Source organism: Hemiscyllium ocellatum, chromosome 7 (genome assembly GCF_020745735.1).
Source record: "Hemiscyllium ocellatum isolate sHemOce1 chromosome 7, sHemOce1.pat.X.cur, whole genome shotgun sequence".
In the NCBI taxonomy this organism is placed as follows: Eukaryota; Metazoa; Chordata; class Chondrichthyes; order Orectolobiformes; family Hemiscylliidae; genus Hemiscyllium; species Hemiscyllium ocellatum.
The window spans coordinates 65,619,063-65,636,954 of record NC_083407.1 but is presented as its reverse complement, the minus strand read 5'-3'; the positions used below and the strand labels follow the sequence as shown (position 1 = coordinate 65,636,954).

The following is a 17,892-nucleotide window of genomic DNA, read 5'->3' as shown; positions in this document are numbered from 1 at the left end:
AAATAACATCACCACAGAAAATGACATCACCAACTCAAAAAACCCAAACATATAAATAGAAAGCAGGAAGTTTCAGCATTGCTTCGCATGAGGTCCACTGAAGATGTTACCTAATAAGGTAACGAAACGTTTGGAAATGAACCTTGCAGCTCAGCAAGCAAACCTACATCCAAAACCTCAATCTGAGCTACAAATCTTCTCAAAACTCGCTACTCTGGGGATTTTTGTCTTCAGATTATTGAAAGTGGCAGAGCCGATCATGAAAGAGAGTAAAAGGTATATAGTGCTTTACAAGTGGAGTTTAAGATTATAAAAGAAACAAAATTACTTTTTGGTTATACAGAACTTGGGGGTACCACTGGGGGGGTAAGAGAGACATTTGTTGAACCTTTTCCTCTTGCACTCATCAGGAAGATGCATAAAAATACCAATGTTAAGGAGAATGACACATTTACACTAAATGGGAAGAGCATAGCGACTGGCTTGATTTGACTTAATTTACAGTCATTGAGTCATAGAGACGTACAGCACAGAAACAGACCCTGAAGTCCAACTTGTTCATGCTGACCAGATATCCTAGACTCCGTGGTTAACACTGCTGCCTCACAGCGCCAGAGACCTGGGTTCAATTCCAGCCTCGGATGACTGTCTGTGTGGAGTTTGCACATTTTCCCAGTGTCTGCATGTGTTTCCTCCAGATGCTCCAGTTTTCTCCCAGTCTAAAGATGTGCAGGTTAGCTGAATGGGCCATGCTAAATTGTCCAGTGCTGAAGGAGGGTTGTCAATGATCTCCACCACAGTAAGTGCTACAGATCCTCTCTCTGGTACTACACCCACCTCACACTAGGGCTCATGCTCTGCTACTCTAATTATTTCCAGCAACATCTTCTGTCGCTCGTTCTCATTAGCAACTCCCCGACCTCAATCTTCCCACACCATTAATCCTCCACTCGGCATCTGCACCACTTACTTAATCAGAATACTTCGCCAGCTTTTTCCCACCTGCACCAACATGAACAACCCTTTTCATCTCATTTAATTCACTCCTCTTTCTCATTCCAGGAGATGACAGTCTACTTTAGGGCCAAAAGAGCCTGGACAGGTGGAGAGGTGCCCAATATTCTATGCACTAGCCCCTACAAGAAGAGAACCTTGACCCTTGCTTGCTCCTTCAAAGATATGAGCCAGCCATGTCCTGCTAGCTGAGTAACTACCACTCTTCATTCCATTGTAACTCTCACAGTAACTGCACAGCCAGTCTCAATCATTGCACAATAACAAGAGTTTGTATTCATTTCCTTGAGGTTTACTAATGACACTGGGTGAGGGGCTGACCTGTTAGTTCAGTTGGCTGGATGGCCAATTTGCGATGCAGAATGATGTCAATAGCGTGGGTTCAATTCAGCAGGAGTTCTTGTCAACCTCCTTTTGAGGCACGGTGATCTTCAGGTTAAACCACCATCAGTCCACTCCCCTAATGAGAGCGCAGCCCTTTGGTCCAGTAGGGATTTGGGCTTTATCATTACTAACTATATTAAACTAAAGTCAAAACATCCCCTGAATGGGGTATCCTCCAAAAGCTTGTGATTTCAAATAAACCAATTGGACAATATCCTAATGTCATGTGATTTCTGACATTGTCCACCCCAGTCCAACATTGCTTTAATATGATATGGAGGTGCCAAAGGCTGTGGTCATGGCTGGCAGTACTATTCCTTTATGTTCCTTAACTACTCAAACAGATGCAGTATTAGAAAACATTCCAAAATGCATTCTATTGTACTTGCAATTTCAAAGCTTTATTATTAATCAAAATATGCAGAGTTCCTAATTAAAAACAAGGTCTTAGCTGACATGGTTGATGAAAATGACCTACCTCCCAGGTCTGAGAGAGACGGCTAACAGCTACATTGCTCAGTCCCATTACCAGCGCAAAAAAGGAGTTCAAATTTCTATACTCTTTGCAACTGGAAGGATAAAGAAGATTCATTAGAATTGTTATTATATAAACCAAGATTTCTCAATCTTTTGTTTTTATTTGACACACTTCGACTACAAGTAAATACGTCAAAGAGTTACTAACTAAGTAGCAATTTATCTCAAGCCAGACATATTTTACTGATTCACAGCATTTCACAACCTAATGCTATGAAAATTACTTCAATAAAAAGGTCAGCACTGGCCATCTCAATGAATGATTACCCAATGGGCATGCTTAGAACATAATTATCGATTGTATTATTTGCTCATGAATGCTTATTTTTAATGATCTACTGCCCTATTTAAAATAGATAACACGCACAAAGTTAAACTTGGTTCAGAATGCTTTAACAGTGATGATCTTGTTGATAGTTATGATCAACAAGAACTTCCCATTTCCTAAATGCCCAGTAATAAGTATTTAAGATGAGATTACTTCCAAAATTATGACGACTTTTTAAGTAAAAAAAAAGATGGATTAGTGTGGCTTAACAACATCTGCAAGAGTAACCAACATATTGGTGGTGTGAACGACATTCACACAAACCCACAACACAAGTGAGATTTTGAAGATGCAACAGAAATATAGGCACACACTCAAAACTAGGCTGCATGGAGTCAGAGCTGTACAGCATGGAAATGGACCCTTCAGTCCAATCACCCATGCTGACAAGATGTCCTAAATCAATCTAACCCCATTTGCCAGCATTTGGCCCAAATCCCTCAAAACCCTTTCTATTCGTATACCCATCCAGATGACTTTTGAATGCTATAATTGTACCAACCTCCACCACTTCCTCTGGCAGCTCACTCCACACATAAACCACCCTCTACATTAAAGAGTTGCCCCTTATGTCCCCTTTAAATCTTTTCTCTCTCACCTTAAACCTCTAGGCTTAAACTCTAAACTCTCTAGGTTTGGACTCCCCCACCCCAGGGAAAAGGCCTTGGCTATTCACCCTATCCATGCCCCTCATGATTTTATAAAGTCACCCCTCAGCTTCTAACGCTCCAGGGGAAGTAGCTGCAGTGTATTCAGCCTCTCCCTATAGCTCAAACCCTCCAACCCTGGCAACATCCTTGTAAATCTTTTCTGAACCCTTTCAAGTTTCACAACATCTTTCCAATAGCAGAGATACCAGAACTGCACGCAGTATTCCAAAAGTGGCCGAACCAATGTCCTGTACAGCCACAACATGACCTCCCAATATACTCAATGCACTGACCAATAAAGGAAAACATACAAAATGGCTTCTTCACTATCCCATCTACCGGAGACTCCACATTCAAGGAACAATGCACCTGCACTTAGAGGTCTCTTTGTTCAGCAACACTCCCTCGGACCTAATCACCCATCCCTTGATCATTTTAGCCACAAGGGTTATATCTTTGATGAAAAGACAAATGTTTGATCTCAACCACTTTGTGGTCAACAATCCCACAGGCTCACCACTCTGGGTGAAGAAATTTCTCATCTCAGTCCTGAAAGGCTCACCCTTTATCCTTAAACTGTAATCCCTAGTTCTAGACTCACCCCACCATCAGGAACACTGTCCTGCTTCTAACCTGCTTAGTCATGTTAAAATTTTATAGATTTCCACGAGATCCCCCTCATGCCTCGAACTCCAGTGAATACAATCCTAACTGACTCAATGCCTCCTCATATCAGTCCTGCTATCCCAGGAATCAATTTAATAAACCTTCATGACACTCTCTCCAAAGCAAGGACATCTTCATCAGATAAGGAAACCAAACTGCACACAGTATTCTAGGTGTAGCCTCACCAATTCCTGTACAATTGCAGCAAGACATCCTGGTTCCTGTACTCAAATCCTCATGTTGTGCAGGTCAACATATTTGTTTGCCTTCTTTGCAGCCTACTGCACCTCATGGTTAATTTCAATGAGTGGTGCATGGAGCCACCCAGGTCTTATTGACCATCCTCCTCTCTCAATTTACAGCCATTCAAGTAATGACATGCCTTCCTATTTTAGCTAACAGAGTGGATTTGTGAGGACTGACGTCAAGCTTAATTTTACGTAGGTGTTTCGGGCAATTTGAATCGAATGGGGTCAAGGGGAACTGGAGTGAGAGGATAGATGACTGTTCTACCACCAACATGCTCAAGTCCACTGCAACACCGCCCATAGCTGAATGGTCCACTAAATTCATTTTGAGTAAAATTTAATACAAAAACACGGTATTCAGACAACTCTACTTTTTAAGATAATCAGTTTTAAAGGGAACATGCACAAATTCTAACAGCTATAATATAACTGTGCGAATTACAAGGGCCATGTATTATGCGTATTGAGGAAGGTTGCGAAATTACCTAAGCCAAATTAACCAGTGCCTTGGATGTGCTTGGCCCAGTGGTATCCAAGCTCAGTGGTATTGCCAGAGTCAGGAGATTATACATTCATGTTTCACTCCAGGACAGGAATGTATAATTTTCAAGAACACTCAAGTGCAGGACTGAGGGACTGTGCACTGTTTGGAAAGTGCTGTTTTTGGCTGTGATGCTGCCTCGAGAGTCAGAATTCCCTGTGAATTAGGTACAAAAAGATTCCACAGCAATATTCAATGAAAGGTAACATCATTCTCTTGACTTGGTTGCCAACTCCCACAATTAGCATCACCAAAACAGTTTAATTAGCTACATATTAAGACAGTTGTCAGAGGAAGGTTCTTTATTTTACTCAGAGTGGTAAGAGTGTGGAATGCCCTGCCTGTCAATGTGACTAACTTAGCCACATTAGGGACATTTAAACAATACCTTGGATAAGCACATGGATGATGATGATGGAATATTGTAAGGGGATGGGCTTAGGATTAGTTCACAGGTCAGCGCAACATTGGGGGCCAAAGGGCCTGTTCTGCGCTGTATTGTTCTATGTCCTATATCTCATTGCTGATTGGAAATTCACTGAACAAGTTGGTTGCTACACATTCCTAAATTATAATCGTGATTGAAATTCAACCGAGAATTCATTGGCTCTGATACATTTTGAAGGTCTGGGTTATGTTTTAATAAATAAATTCTAATAAACATTCCAATAATAATTTAAAACTTTTGACTTTTGAGAGAGAAAATAAAATGCCATAACATGTTGTGCACTATAACCAGTAGACATCTAGAGGAAACTAGGGAACAGCAGCTAAGAGTTTAAGTACACAATATTTAGCACTGGTGAAGTGCAAGTTAAATGTGATAGAAAATAAGTAATATGCTATTACAGCTTTTTGAAGTTAAGTAAATTAATTATTAATGTGTGTAAATTTGTTTATCAGTTAGGAATGACAAAGATTGTGCTCGTCAGTCAGGATGGGAAAGATCAGGTAAGATACAAAGTTTTTAATACACAACAAAATAAGAATATTAGTTTAAGAAAGGAAACAGAATTTATTTATAAACTGAAGAGCAAGGAATCAATCTGGTAATTACAGATGAATCAATCTAATGTCAGTAACGTGGAAACTATTAGAGGGTCATCAGAGCTAAAAAGCCAGGGAAGAAGTCCTACACAGCAGAAGCTGCCAGGGAATTAAAGTCTTGCAGCTCTTTGACTCAACTGTGCCACCGAAGGAAGGTGGCTACTGTTGGAAGGGCACCTGGAACGCTGGAGGGGCCAAGAGCAAAGAAACTGGGGTTTCTTGAGTTGGGGGGTAGTAAAGGCACAGGACTGGCACTCAGCAGGCACACCCTACCTTATGTCCAGTTTCTCGATTGGGAACCAAGCTTGTTATCGAGGGTACAACTTTCAGGGGACTATGGGAGCAGATGGGCCTGTATAATCATGTCCATAATTCTCTGAAGGTGGCCAGACAAGTTGAAACAGTTGTTGAGGCAGCTTATAGGATCCTTAGGTTTATAGATAGAAGCAGAGTGTACAAAAGCAGGTAATACAATACCTCTACAAATCATTGGTCAGACCATGTTTGGAATATTGTGTTCAGTTCTGGATACCCTTAAGTAAGGGAAGGATGTTAAGGTCTTGGACTGAGTTCAAAAAGAGCTTTATTAAAATTATACAGGAATGAGGAATTCTAGATACAAGATTAGTGAAGTTGCCTTCGAACAGAGAAAAAGATTAAGAGAGGTGAGCTTATCGAGATATTCAAAATTATAAACAATTTTGACAGGATAAAGAAAGATATTCTGTTTTCACTACTTGGTATGTTAGTAACTAAGGGGGATCACAATTTCAATATTGCCAGTAAGAGTGTTAGGAGTGAAATGAGGAGAACTTTCTGAACTCAGTTGTTAGGATGTGAAATGTACTGTCTAGGAGACCATAGAAGGATTCAAAAGAGATCTGCATATTTATTTCAAAGTGATGAATTGAGAGCGCTAGGGAGATTGGTGAATTGGCCCCATATGTCTGGAATGTGTTCAGAGGAGGCTCACAAGAATGGTCCCTGGAATGAAAAGTTAACTTATGTTTGAGGACTCGACCTATGGAGTTTAGATGGAGTTTAGAAGAATGAGGGGGGATCTAACTGAAACTTACAGAATACTGAAAGGCCTCGGCAAGTAGATATTAGGAAGACATTTCTATCGGTAAGCGAGAGTAGGGCCTGAGGGCACAGCCTTGGAGTAAAGGGAAGACCTTTACTCTTCAACCAGAGTGTGATGAATTTATGGAATTCACTGCCACAGAAGCTGAGGAGGCCAGGTCATTGAGTAAATTTAAGATGGCGATGGATAGGTTCTTGATTATCAAGGAGATCAATGATTAAGGGGAGAAAGTGGGAGAATGGGGTTGGGAAACTTATCAGCCATGATTGAATGGTGGAGCAGACTCAATGAGCTGTATGATCTAATTTCTGCTCCTATGTGTCGCTTAATGAGAATACCTGGGCAGCTCTCTCAAGAACTGGTAAAGAAATGATAGATTGAATAGCATCCTTTTGTACTATAATATTTATGATGAAAAATTATTAGGAAAAGGCTGGGGCATGGGATTCAGTATCTTCCAGAGAGGTAGCATAGGGAGGAGAGGCCAAATGGCCCTTCTGCACGAGAAGATCAGAGAAAAGCATGGCTTAATGAATTATCACCTTTCACCCGATTCAAAAATATAAAGTGCCACTCAGCCAGTGGCTGGCTCAGATAATTAAAAGGCTGAACATACATATAAAAAATGAATCTGCACACAACAAGACTATGATAGATTTAGCTCGAGGGCAATTAGGTATATGCAAGGATTGCCGGCCGAGCCAGTGATGCCTACATTTCATGAAAGAATAAAATACAACAATTGTCATAAAGTACACAAAAAAGTGCTTCAAATTAAAATGCACTGAGATCAGTTATCCCAAATTTCTAATTATTGGACACCCTTTCTAATTTTTCGATCAGATTCTGAACTGTTAGTAATGTCCTCAGTTTGCAACTCAGTGCATTAATGCGATCCACAGTTACACTTGAATGCAAATCCCCAGTTATACAATCTCTCTCTCTAAAATGAGTAACTAAACTTTGAGAAAGTGCTCTTTAAGAAAGTTTTCTTAAAACAGCTGTACAGTAAAACTTAGTACTTTTTTCAGGCATTTTATGAATCTTTAATTTGTGTTCCTGTTCTTTTCTCCCCATCAATTCAATTGGGCTGACAGTTTTAATCAGAATGTTTTGTGCTGGAATTATTTTATTGATGCATTGATGATATTCAGATAGTATAGAAAGATAGGTGACAATTGTAACTGAAAACTGAACACTTTGAACCCTTATGATGGACTAATAAAGCATTAGCTCATTAAACAATAATTGCATTGCAGATATATTTTATCCATACTTACTGAGCTGCAATCTTGATAAACTTCTTCAGAAGTTGTACTCTTTTGCTGAGCTGAGAACATAGGCAGATTTCTGTTACAACCCAGAACTGAATTTCATTGAATCTTCGAAGAAATAGATCTAGGTTGGCAGTAGTTTTCTTGAAATGATGTCTTCCAAATGTGTGATAAATCAATTCCAGCTTTTTTTTTTGGAGGGGGTGGTGGAAAAGAGAAGATGATAATGATGGAAATGTATTAGCAATGTTCAAAAGTAGATACTGTTCTTTTAATCTGAAGCATGCTTGCTGTGCCTTAGGTGAATATTTTGAAAATTCAATGCCACAACAATGTAACAGGGCATCAGGCAGAAGTGTATGGCACACACCAGGGTATTTCCCTTGCAGTGAACAGGCATAATATCAAGAACAGCGCAAAGTAGCTGATCTTTTATGAGGTCCTAATCACAGTATGGGATTTGCAGAGGCCATAAGCCACATAGGTTATTTTGTCTGACTTCTTAATTCAGAGAACCAAAACTACTTGGGGAAATGCATGTTAAAGCTCAGATTATTTTAGGAGGAAGTTCTCTCAATTGCTTAGTGAATTTATTCAGCAAGTTTTGGGAGGTTTTGGATAACGTTGGTCTGAATATCTCTGTGAAACCAGAAAGGTTGGCGAATTCAATGTCCAGAATGTATGGATTAGTTGACACTGAATGAAATGGATCACAATTTGGTTTAGAAAGAGAAAAATCAGCTGTGACTGCCTTGAGTTCAAGCTCCTGATCATTATCCTGCTGGAAAAGCATGTGGATATTTGGGGAGGATAGTAGTGGAAATTGACCATAGTCGAAATGTTAGATAACTAAAATCTCATGCATTAATAATGTAATAGGCACCTATAGACAGTAGTGAAGGTATACATTAGTGGAACAGAAAACATAGAAAACTGGCGATTCACATGCAGATGTGATAAATAGACAGTAATATAATTTGAGTCTCAAGAACATTCTTCACACCTTCAAGTACCTATGAGAAATGGTCAGTCATTTCAAGTTTATCAAACTGCATGCTACTAAATAGAGATGCATCACTAGATACTCAAAGTAGAAAAACCTCAAATTAAATACCATCCAACAGGATTGCTTTGTTCAGAAATTAATCATTACAGGAGGTAAAAGGTTTCTCTCTGCTCATATGTTTCCAAACAGTTAATTTAAATCAGCAAGTGAGGCACCTTGGTTAGAAAATATCTCCTGGGTAGAAATTCCTGTTTAAATCGAACCCCTTGTGCAGTATGAAAAATATACACATCAAATGTGTAGTAGTCATGTACACTGGAACCAACTGATATACCTTGAGTAGATTCACTGCTATGAGCACTTCTAATTGTTATACGTCATATAACAAATAGGGAAGGGTGCCCACATAAAGTCATTAACTGAACCCGCTCAATCTTGTTATGCAGAATAGATTACATAGTTGAAAATGTGTTGCTGGTTAAAGCACAGCAGGTTAGGCAGCATCCAAGGAATAGGAAATTCGACGTTTCGGGCATAAGCCCTTCATCAGGGATGAGGAGAGTGTGCCAAGCAGGCTAAGATAAAAGGTAGGGAGGAGGGACTTGGGGGAGGGGCGATGGAGATGTGATAGGTGGAAGGAGGTCAAGGTGAGGGTGATAGGCCGGAGTGGGGTGGGGGCGGAGAGGTCAGGAAGAAGATTGCAGGTTAGGAGGGCGGTGCTGAGTTCGAGGGATTCGACTGAGACAAGGTGGGGGGAGGAGAAATGAGGAAACTGGAGAAATCTGAGATCATCCCTTGTGGTTGGAGGGTTCCCAGGCGGAAGATGAGGCGTTCCTCCTCCAGCCGTCGTGTTGTTATGTTCTGCCGGTGGAGGAGTCCAAGGACCTGCATGTCCTCGGTGGAGTGGGAGGGAGATTTAAAGTGTTGAGCCACAGGGTGGTTAGGTTGGTTGGTTCGGGTGTCCCTGAGGTGTTCTCTGAAGCGTTCCGCAAGTAAGCGGCCCGTCTCCCCAATATAGAGGAGGCCACATCGGGTGCAGCGGATGCAATAGATGATGTGTGTGGAGGTACAGGTGAACTTGTGGCGGATATGGAAGGATCCCTTGGGGCCTTGGAGGGAAGTGAGGGAGGAGGTGTGGGCGCAAGTTTTACATTTCCTGCGGTTGCAGGGGAAGGTGCCGGGAGTGGAGGTTGGGTTGGTGGGGGGTGTGGACCTGACGAGGGAGTCACGAAGGGAGTGGTCTTTGCGGAACGCTGATAGGGGTGGGGTCCGTTTGGAGGTGGCGGAAATGACGGCGGATGATACGTTGTATACGGAGGTTGGTGGGGTTGTAGGTGAGAACCAGAGGGGTTCTGTCTTGGTGGCGGTTGGAGGAGCGGGGCTCAAGGGCAGAGGAGCGGGAAGTGGAGGAGGTGCGGTGGAGGGCATCGTCGATCACGTCTGGGGGGAATCTGCGGTCCTTGAAGAAGGAGGCCATCTGGGCTGTGCGGTGTTGGAACTGGTCCTCCTGGGAGCAGATGCAGCGGAGACGAAGGAATTGGGAATATGGGATGGAGTTTTTACAGGGGGCAGGGTGGGAGGAGGTGTAGTCCAGATAGCTGTGGGAGTCAGTCGGTTTATAGTAGATGTCTGTGTTGAGTCGGTCGCCTGAGATAGAAATGGAAAGGTCTAGGAAGGGGAGGGAGGAGTCTGAGACAGTCCAGGTGAATTTGAGGTCGGGATGGAAGGTGTTAGTAAAGTTGATGAACTGTTTAACCTCCTCGTGGGAGCACGAGGCAGCGCCGATACAGTCATCGATGTCACGAGGCAGCGCCGATACAGTCATCGATGTTACATAGTACCTAACAACTAATTATAATTGTGTCAGGGTTGCTTGATATTCTCTTGAGATCTCAAGTTGGACTAAATAGAGGAATTACACATTACTATTTAGCTACAGGGTTTTTAGCAGTAGAACAGCAACTGGTAACTGGTTCACTCCTCCTAGAAACTGCCCTTTATATCCTGACGGGCAGGACTTGTGATATCATGTAATTCTTCCAGGTACTAACTGACATGTATAACTGTATCAATATTCTTTTTCCTGGTTAATAGCACAGTTTTCTTAAAGAAAGGCCCCATAATATTAGCTTTTATAAAGGTAGATTAAGAGCTATATGCTCAAATCCATAATAGATCAGAGATATATCTCATACAACTTCAGTGTGGGACAAGTTACGTGGAGCTTTGTGATTCATTATAAATCCTTCATGTGGAAGGGTCACAGCAGAGGGAGAAATTAAACTTTGTAAGAAATATTGAGAACGCAAGCAAAAGAAAAAGTACTGAGGGAAAGTAATGGGGTTAAAAGCTGATAATGGGATACATCTTAGAACATTAAATGAAATAGCTACAGAGATTGATGTACTGGAAGTAATCTTTCAAAAATCCTTAGATTCAAAACTACCAATGTAACACATTTATTTTAAAATGGAAGGAGACAGAAAAAGGTAACTGTAGGCTGGTTATGTTAACATTTGTTACTGGGTAAACATTAGAGTCTAATATAAAGATTGTAACCACAGTATTTAGAAACAAATAACAACACAAAAAAACAGAATCATCATGACTTCATGAAGGAAACATTGTGCCTAACAAATTTATTAGAATTCTTTGAAGCAGTAACAAGAAGGAGAGATGAAGCAGTGAATGTACAATATTTGGATTTCTGGAAGGCATTCAGAGTCATAGAGATGTACAGCATGGAAACGGACCCTGTCCATACCGACCAGATATCCCAACCCAATCTAGTCCCACCTGCCAGCACCCGGCCCTTATCCCTCCAAACCCTTCCTATTCATATACCTGTCCAAATGCCTCTTAAATGCTGCAATTGTACCAGCCTCCACCACTTTCCCTGGCAGCTCATTCCAGACACATACCACCCTCTGTGTGAAAAAGTTGCCCCTTAGGTCTCTTTTATATCTTTCCCCTCTCACCCTAAACCTATGTCCTCTAGTTCTGGACTCCCCGACCCCAGGGAAAAGACATTGCCTATTTATCCTATCCATCCTCCTCATAATTTTGTAAACCTCTATAAGGTCACCCCTCAGCCTCTGACGTTCCAGGGAAAACAGCCCCAGCCTGTTCAGCCTCTCCCTGCAGCTCAGATCCTCCAACCCTGGCAACATCCTTCTAAATCTTTTCTGAACCCTTTCAAGTTTCACAACATCTTTTCGATAGGAAGGTGACCAGAATTGCACGCAATATTCAAACAGTGGCCTAACCAATGTCCTGTACAGCCGCAACATGACTTCCCAACTCCTGTACTCAATACTCTGACCAATAAAGGAAAGCATACCAAACGCCTTCTTCACTATCCTATCTACCTGCGACTCCACTTTCAAGGAGCTATGAATCTGCACTCCTAGCAACACTCCCTAGGACCTTAATAGTAAGTGTATAAGTCCTGCTAAGATTTGCTTTCCCAAAATGCAGCACCTCACATTTATCTGAATTAAACTCCATCTGCCACTTCTCAGCCCACATGCTTGGCTACTTAATAAGAGCTTATGATGTTGAAGGTTATTAGCATGAATAGAAGATTGGTCTTCTATTAGTTAGCCAAGAGTTGGGATAAGGATAACAGCCTGAACATAGGGCTCAGCAGTGAGGTCACAATTATTTACAGTATCGTTCAATGGTTCTGATGAGGAAAGTGAATGTACCATTTTGAAGTTTGTGGATGACTCAAAAAAAAATTGGGTCGAAGGCAAGTGGAGGATGACAACGAGTCTGCAGAGGGATATAATAGGCTAGGTGAGTGGTTAGAAACTTGGTGGATGGAATACAACATCGGAAAATATGAGAGAATTTGCACTTTGGTAGGGACAATAGATGAGATGAATATTATTCAAATGCAGAAACTGCAGTCCTTGTGTACAAATCACAAATCTAGTATACGAAGTTCACTAGGTAGCATGGAAAGTAAATAGAACTTGGTCCTTATTTCAAAGGGAATGGAGTAGAAAAATAAGGAAGTCTTGCAAAAACTATACAAGGCACTATTTCACAACTGAAATACTGAAAGCAATTTTGGTTCCCTTATCTAAGAACTGGCATTTGAGGCAGGCCATAGAGGTTCATTTCGGTGCTCCCAGCTGCAGAGGGATTTTCTTCTGAGTAGAAGTTGAGTAGGTTGGGCCTATACTTACTAGAGTTTTTTGAAGAATGAGAAGTGACCTTTTTGAAATACATAAGATTCTGTGAGGCTTGACAAGGTAGATATGGAGAGACTGTTTCCTCTCATAGGAGTGTTTAGGTCCACAAGACATCTAGGGTTATTCATTTGCGAGAGGAGGAATTTCTTCTAAAAAGGACAATAAATCTGTAGAATTCTTTACCACAGAGTTCTAGAGACTGGGTTGTTAAATATATTCAAGGCTGAGAGACAGATTTTTAATCAATATGGGAATCAAGGCATATGGGGAGAAGGCAGAAAAGTAGAATTGGACATTATTAGATCAGCAATGATTGCACCGAATGGCAGGACAGACTCAAATGTGCCAAATGGCCTTCTCCTGCTCTTACAGCTTAGAGGTGTATAGCTTGAAAACAGATCCTTCAGTCCAATCAGTTCAAGCCAATCATGTTCCTAGACTAAACTAGTCCCATTTGCCTGTGTTTGGCCCATTTCCCTCCAAACCTTTGCTAAGCATGCACTTATCCAAATGTCTTTTTAAATGTTATAACTGCACCTGCATCCAACACTCCCTCTGGCAGTTCATTCCACATGCAAACCACACTCTGTAAAAAATTGCCCTCGTCTACCTTTTAAAAACCTCTGTCCTTTCACCTTAAAAATATGCCTCCTTGATTTGAACTCCCCCACCCTAGGAAAAAGATCCTTGCTATTCATCTTATGTCCTTCATAATTGTATAAACCTCTGGAGGTCATCCCTCAACTTCCTACGGCTCCAGTGAAAACAGTCCCAGCCTATACAGCCATTGCAATCTCTCCATTCCTGGCAACATCTTGCTAAGTCTTTTCTGAACTCTCTCCAATTTAATAATATCCTTCCTAAAGCAGGGTGACCAGAACTGCACACACTACGCCAGAAGAGGCCTCACCAATGTACAACTCCAACATGATGTCCCAACTCCTCTACTCAATGGAGTATGTTTTAGAGAGTTAGCAAAGTCTTGTTCACTTTAATATATCCGAAGAGGAAGTAAGAGTGCAATAAAAAGGAGTGTCTTTTTACACTCCCTTTCTGTTATATGTAATAAAACTAATTCAGTCGTTTATGGTCTAATCTATAACCTGGTAAATGTTACTCTGTTATCTGAAACTTAGCAGATGAAACAGATTGCATCATAAACAGCAAACCAGAAGATGAAGTAAAGATACTTTTGTACATTAATTGTCTTATAGTAATTTTCTGGTTAGAGTAAAACTAAAAAATCATGACCCTGCCACTTGACCCTGTTTAAATACATGACTAGGTGCACTTTAAAAGGAAGAATTCTCCATTTTAATAGGAAAGAGCATCCAAAAATAGAAACAGAAACAGTTGCATTTATGTTCCTGGCAACACATCAAGAATTTCAGCTTGAAACACACACCCATTTTGACATGCAGCACAACTCCTTTGTATTATACAACATTTCTTAGCTTTTTACGGTCATGTGTTTTGCTCTGTGGCTGATTTCCTTAGCTTTGTAATGGTTTAGTTGCTCTCTGAAATGTAGCTGGAATAAAGTGGCTGCATTATTATTTCATTTCAAGTTCCAAAGAAAGTTCAGTAAGTCCAGAAGGATATCAAGTTACATGTGGGCCCTCATCTACAGCAGTAAATTCAAGACAAGAATAAAACATTACCAACAGTCACACTAGACAGATTCCATGTTACAGAAGCATTAGACCAGTGGCAATTCTAGCTTAATGTGTAAAGAAGTAAATCAAAATACAATTGAAGTATTAATTCAGCATCCATTCACACTGAAATCTCTGCTGATTTCTATGCTGGGGGCAACTTACATTGACATTTCCTAAGAATCGCATTAGAACATGTAAAGTTGGCATAGAACAAGACAATTTATGTGGTATGTATGTTAATATCTCATTTAGACGTATTTAATAAAATTCTGCGTAGGAGGTTCATCAATGCCAGTAACACACACCATGGAATAATGGCAACATGGATATGAACTAAGGGAATGAGTTATGACAACTGCATATTTTATGATTTGAAAGGATGTAAACAATTATATCAGAAATTTCATGCATCTTTCAAGATGAAGAAAGGAAAAGAAAATACAAAGGATGCTGAAACGTTGAAAGGAGCTGATGAACAAGAAGACTGAAATCCAACTGCAAATCTTTCAAAGTGGCTAGTTTATGTTATTAAAACCCAGGTTTGCTGACACCAACATACTGTTGATTATAGCTGAATGCAACGTGCATTTTAGAACAAAAGTTCTATTTTGTTTAACACTTTATTTCTCACCTAATATTTCATTAAAGTTGTATTAATTGGTGATTGTCAATATGTCATATATATCTGTGAGACACATGCTCCTTTGCATCAGCAAGTGTAGTCAATTAAAACTACAGAAGCAGAACATGGATCTGGCTTTTAACAATGCAGCTCAAGTACAAAAATGTCATTTGGTATAATTCTGGTCTCAGGCAGGGGATTGTAGGTCCAAGTCATGCTCCAAGGACTTGAGCTGGTAGTCTGGGTGGACATGAGTACAGTACCAGGCAAGTGCTGCACTTTCATAGGTGTGTCTTATGGATGAAGCATTAATCGGAAACCCTGCCTGCCCTTAAAAGGTGATGTAAAAGTTATATTACTTCAATAGGAGATCTTGGACAGGGGTTTTCTATGTTGCTGATCAATATACATCCTTCAAATGACAAAAATAGATTTCACTTGTCATTATCACATTGACCTGCAACCTTGCTGTGCACCAACTGGATACACATTTCCTACATGACAACAGCAACTAAATTTCAAAAAGGACCTCACTGTTTAGAAAACTGATGAGAACGTTCAGAGGTCACAAAAGGAAACAAACAAATGTTAGTTCCTTTGTTTAAAAGGCAACAAAATAATGTTACGTCTATGCAAATAGCTACTTTGGCCTATTAGAATACTTGGGTCCAGTGGGTCTTCTGCTTCCAGAAGGGGACATCAAGGTTACATAGAGAATAAATTTTATAACTTAGTAATTCATTTAAAAAAAATTGTATGAATGGTGATATTAAAGCTCTTACTGTACCTCATATACACAGTTGAACAACTCCCAGTCATAAATTGTAATCTGGTAGGCTAGATCTTTAGAACTCATTAACTCAAAAGTTGCCATAGTTCCAGTGGATGGGCCCTCCTGTTCTGGCAGTGGTGTCTGGAAAAGATCATACGACAAAAGTCAAATAGAAGATCTTTCAAATGCAAAGTGGAACTTATTTTGGAGCCAAATCTTCTGGTTAGCAGTGGAACCATTTAAAACCACACCCTTGCCTTTTTATCCAAGAGCCTTTGGACATTCTTGTCCCACCCCCAGCTTTGATCCAGTAAAAAGGGTGATTTGGTAAGTCAAGTGGCAAAGCACAATTCTGTAGAAGCACACATTCTATCTCAACACGAGCTGAAGACATGGTCATGAGGAGCCCCAGCTTCACTGGACTCCACGGTTTTGAAATGAAGCTTTGTTTTTTAAAAGATTCCTCCACCCTGACCCCACTACACTGCTAATCCCTTCCTGCACTTCCCTATAATGCTCATCCCCTCAATAATAATCATTACACCCCAACAATGATCTTTGCACCACTTTCTGACAATGCTAGGTAAATGCTTCCAATTCCCGATCTTTCAACACTGCAACCACACCCTACCCTGGTCACAAATGATAAAATCAACATTGGCTGAACTGAGGAGCCTGGGATTCTAGATTGTGGATGGTGAGATGGAGGATCTAGTGGAAAAGGGTTGAGCATCATTTTTGGTCTTGAATGCATTGACTAGGAAGGGGCTTTCTAAGTAATGCTAAAGTGTTCTGCCATTCCATCTGGTTTACTTAGAGCTGCACTTCTCAGCAAGCTTTTCACCAGCTAAGAACAGTTCCAAATAAATCAGTTTTTAAAAAGAAGTGTTAGTATGAGCCAAGTTATGAATTGACAGGTTCAAATGGAACCAGTGAGGACTCCCATAGGGCCCATTCTGAGTTGGACATAAATCAGCTTCCCAGAACTTCTAATGCCATTGAGAGATATTTGCCATCATGGGGATTGGAAGAGCTCAGCTGCCGCTTGATTTTTTTTCATGAGAAAGAAATATGATATATCAAAAAGCACACTTCAAAAATCAATAAACCCCATGCAGTGTAAAAGATACAAATGGAGCTTAAGTATTATGGTCTAAAATTATGGTCAGAGAAAGAAAATACCATTGATCTGAAAAACGTTTTCATACTATTACATAGCTTATACACAAACACACACATTGGCAGCAGATGTAAGCCATTTGGCCCCTCGAACCTGTTCCATCACTGAATAAAGTCACGCCCACTAAGCCCTGACAACTTCTTGTCCCCTTGCTTAACAAGAATTTATATTGGCTTTAAAAACACTCAAGGATTATACTTCCACTATCTTTTCAGGATGTGATTTCCAAAACTGTTGACCTTTGAGAAAAAAATATTGCCTCATCTGTTTTAAGCAGGTGACCCCTGTAACACATACAGTGACCCCAAATTTTAGATTCACCCACAAGAGGAGAATACCATCTACATCTAACCTGTCAAGACCTCTCAGGATCCTGCATTTCAACATTAGTTTCTTACTGTTATAAACCATATTACACACAAGCCAATCTTCATCACAGGAATACCTGCCCATTCCAGGTAATAAACTGTTCTAGGAAACCTTCTCTGAAGTGTCTCTAGCACATTTACATCACTCCTTAGAGGAGGTGATCAATACTGTACACAGTACTCCATATGCAGTCACACCAGTGTCCTGTATAACTGAAGCATGATAATCCTATATTGTATTCAATTCACCTCACATTAAGTGATAATGTTGCATTAGTTTTCCTAAGTATTTGCTGTACCTGCATACTAACTAG

At 40.5% G+C, this 17,892-nt stretch overlaps 1 protein-coding gene across 1 annotated transcript in view; it reads right to left on the bottom strand.

The window, feature by feature from the left end:
• rapgef4a (Rap guanine nucleotide exchange factor 4a) overlaps window positions 1-17,892 on the bottom strand; it is a 245,557-nt gene that overhangs the window by 18,765 nt on the left and 208,900 nt on the right. The window contains exons 25-27 of the mRNA XM_060828113.1: window positions 16,046-16,171; window positions 7,780-7,958; window positions 1,877-1,967 (exon numbers count right to left, since the gene is read on the bottom strand). Coding sequence (XP_060684096.1) covers window positions 1,877-1,967; window positions 7,780-7,958; window positions 16,046-16,171 — 396 coding nt within the window. The remainder of the gene's footprint in view (window positions 1-1,876; window positions 1,968-7,779; window positions 7,959-16,045; window positions 16,172-17,892) is intronic.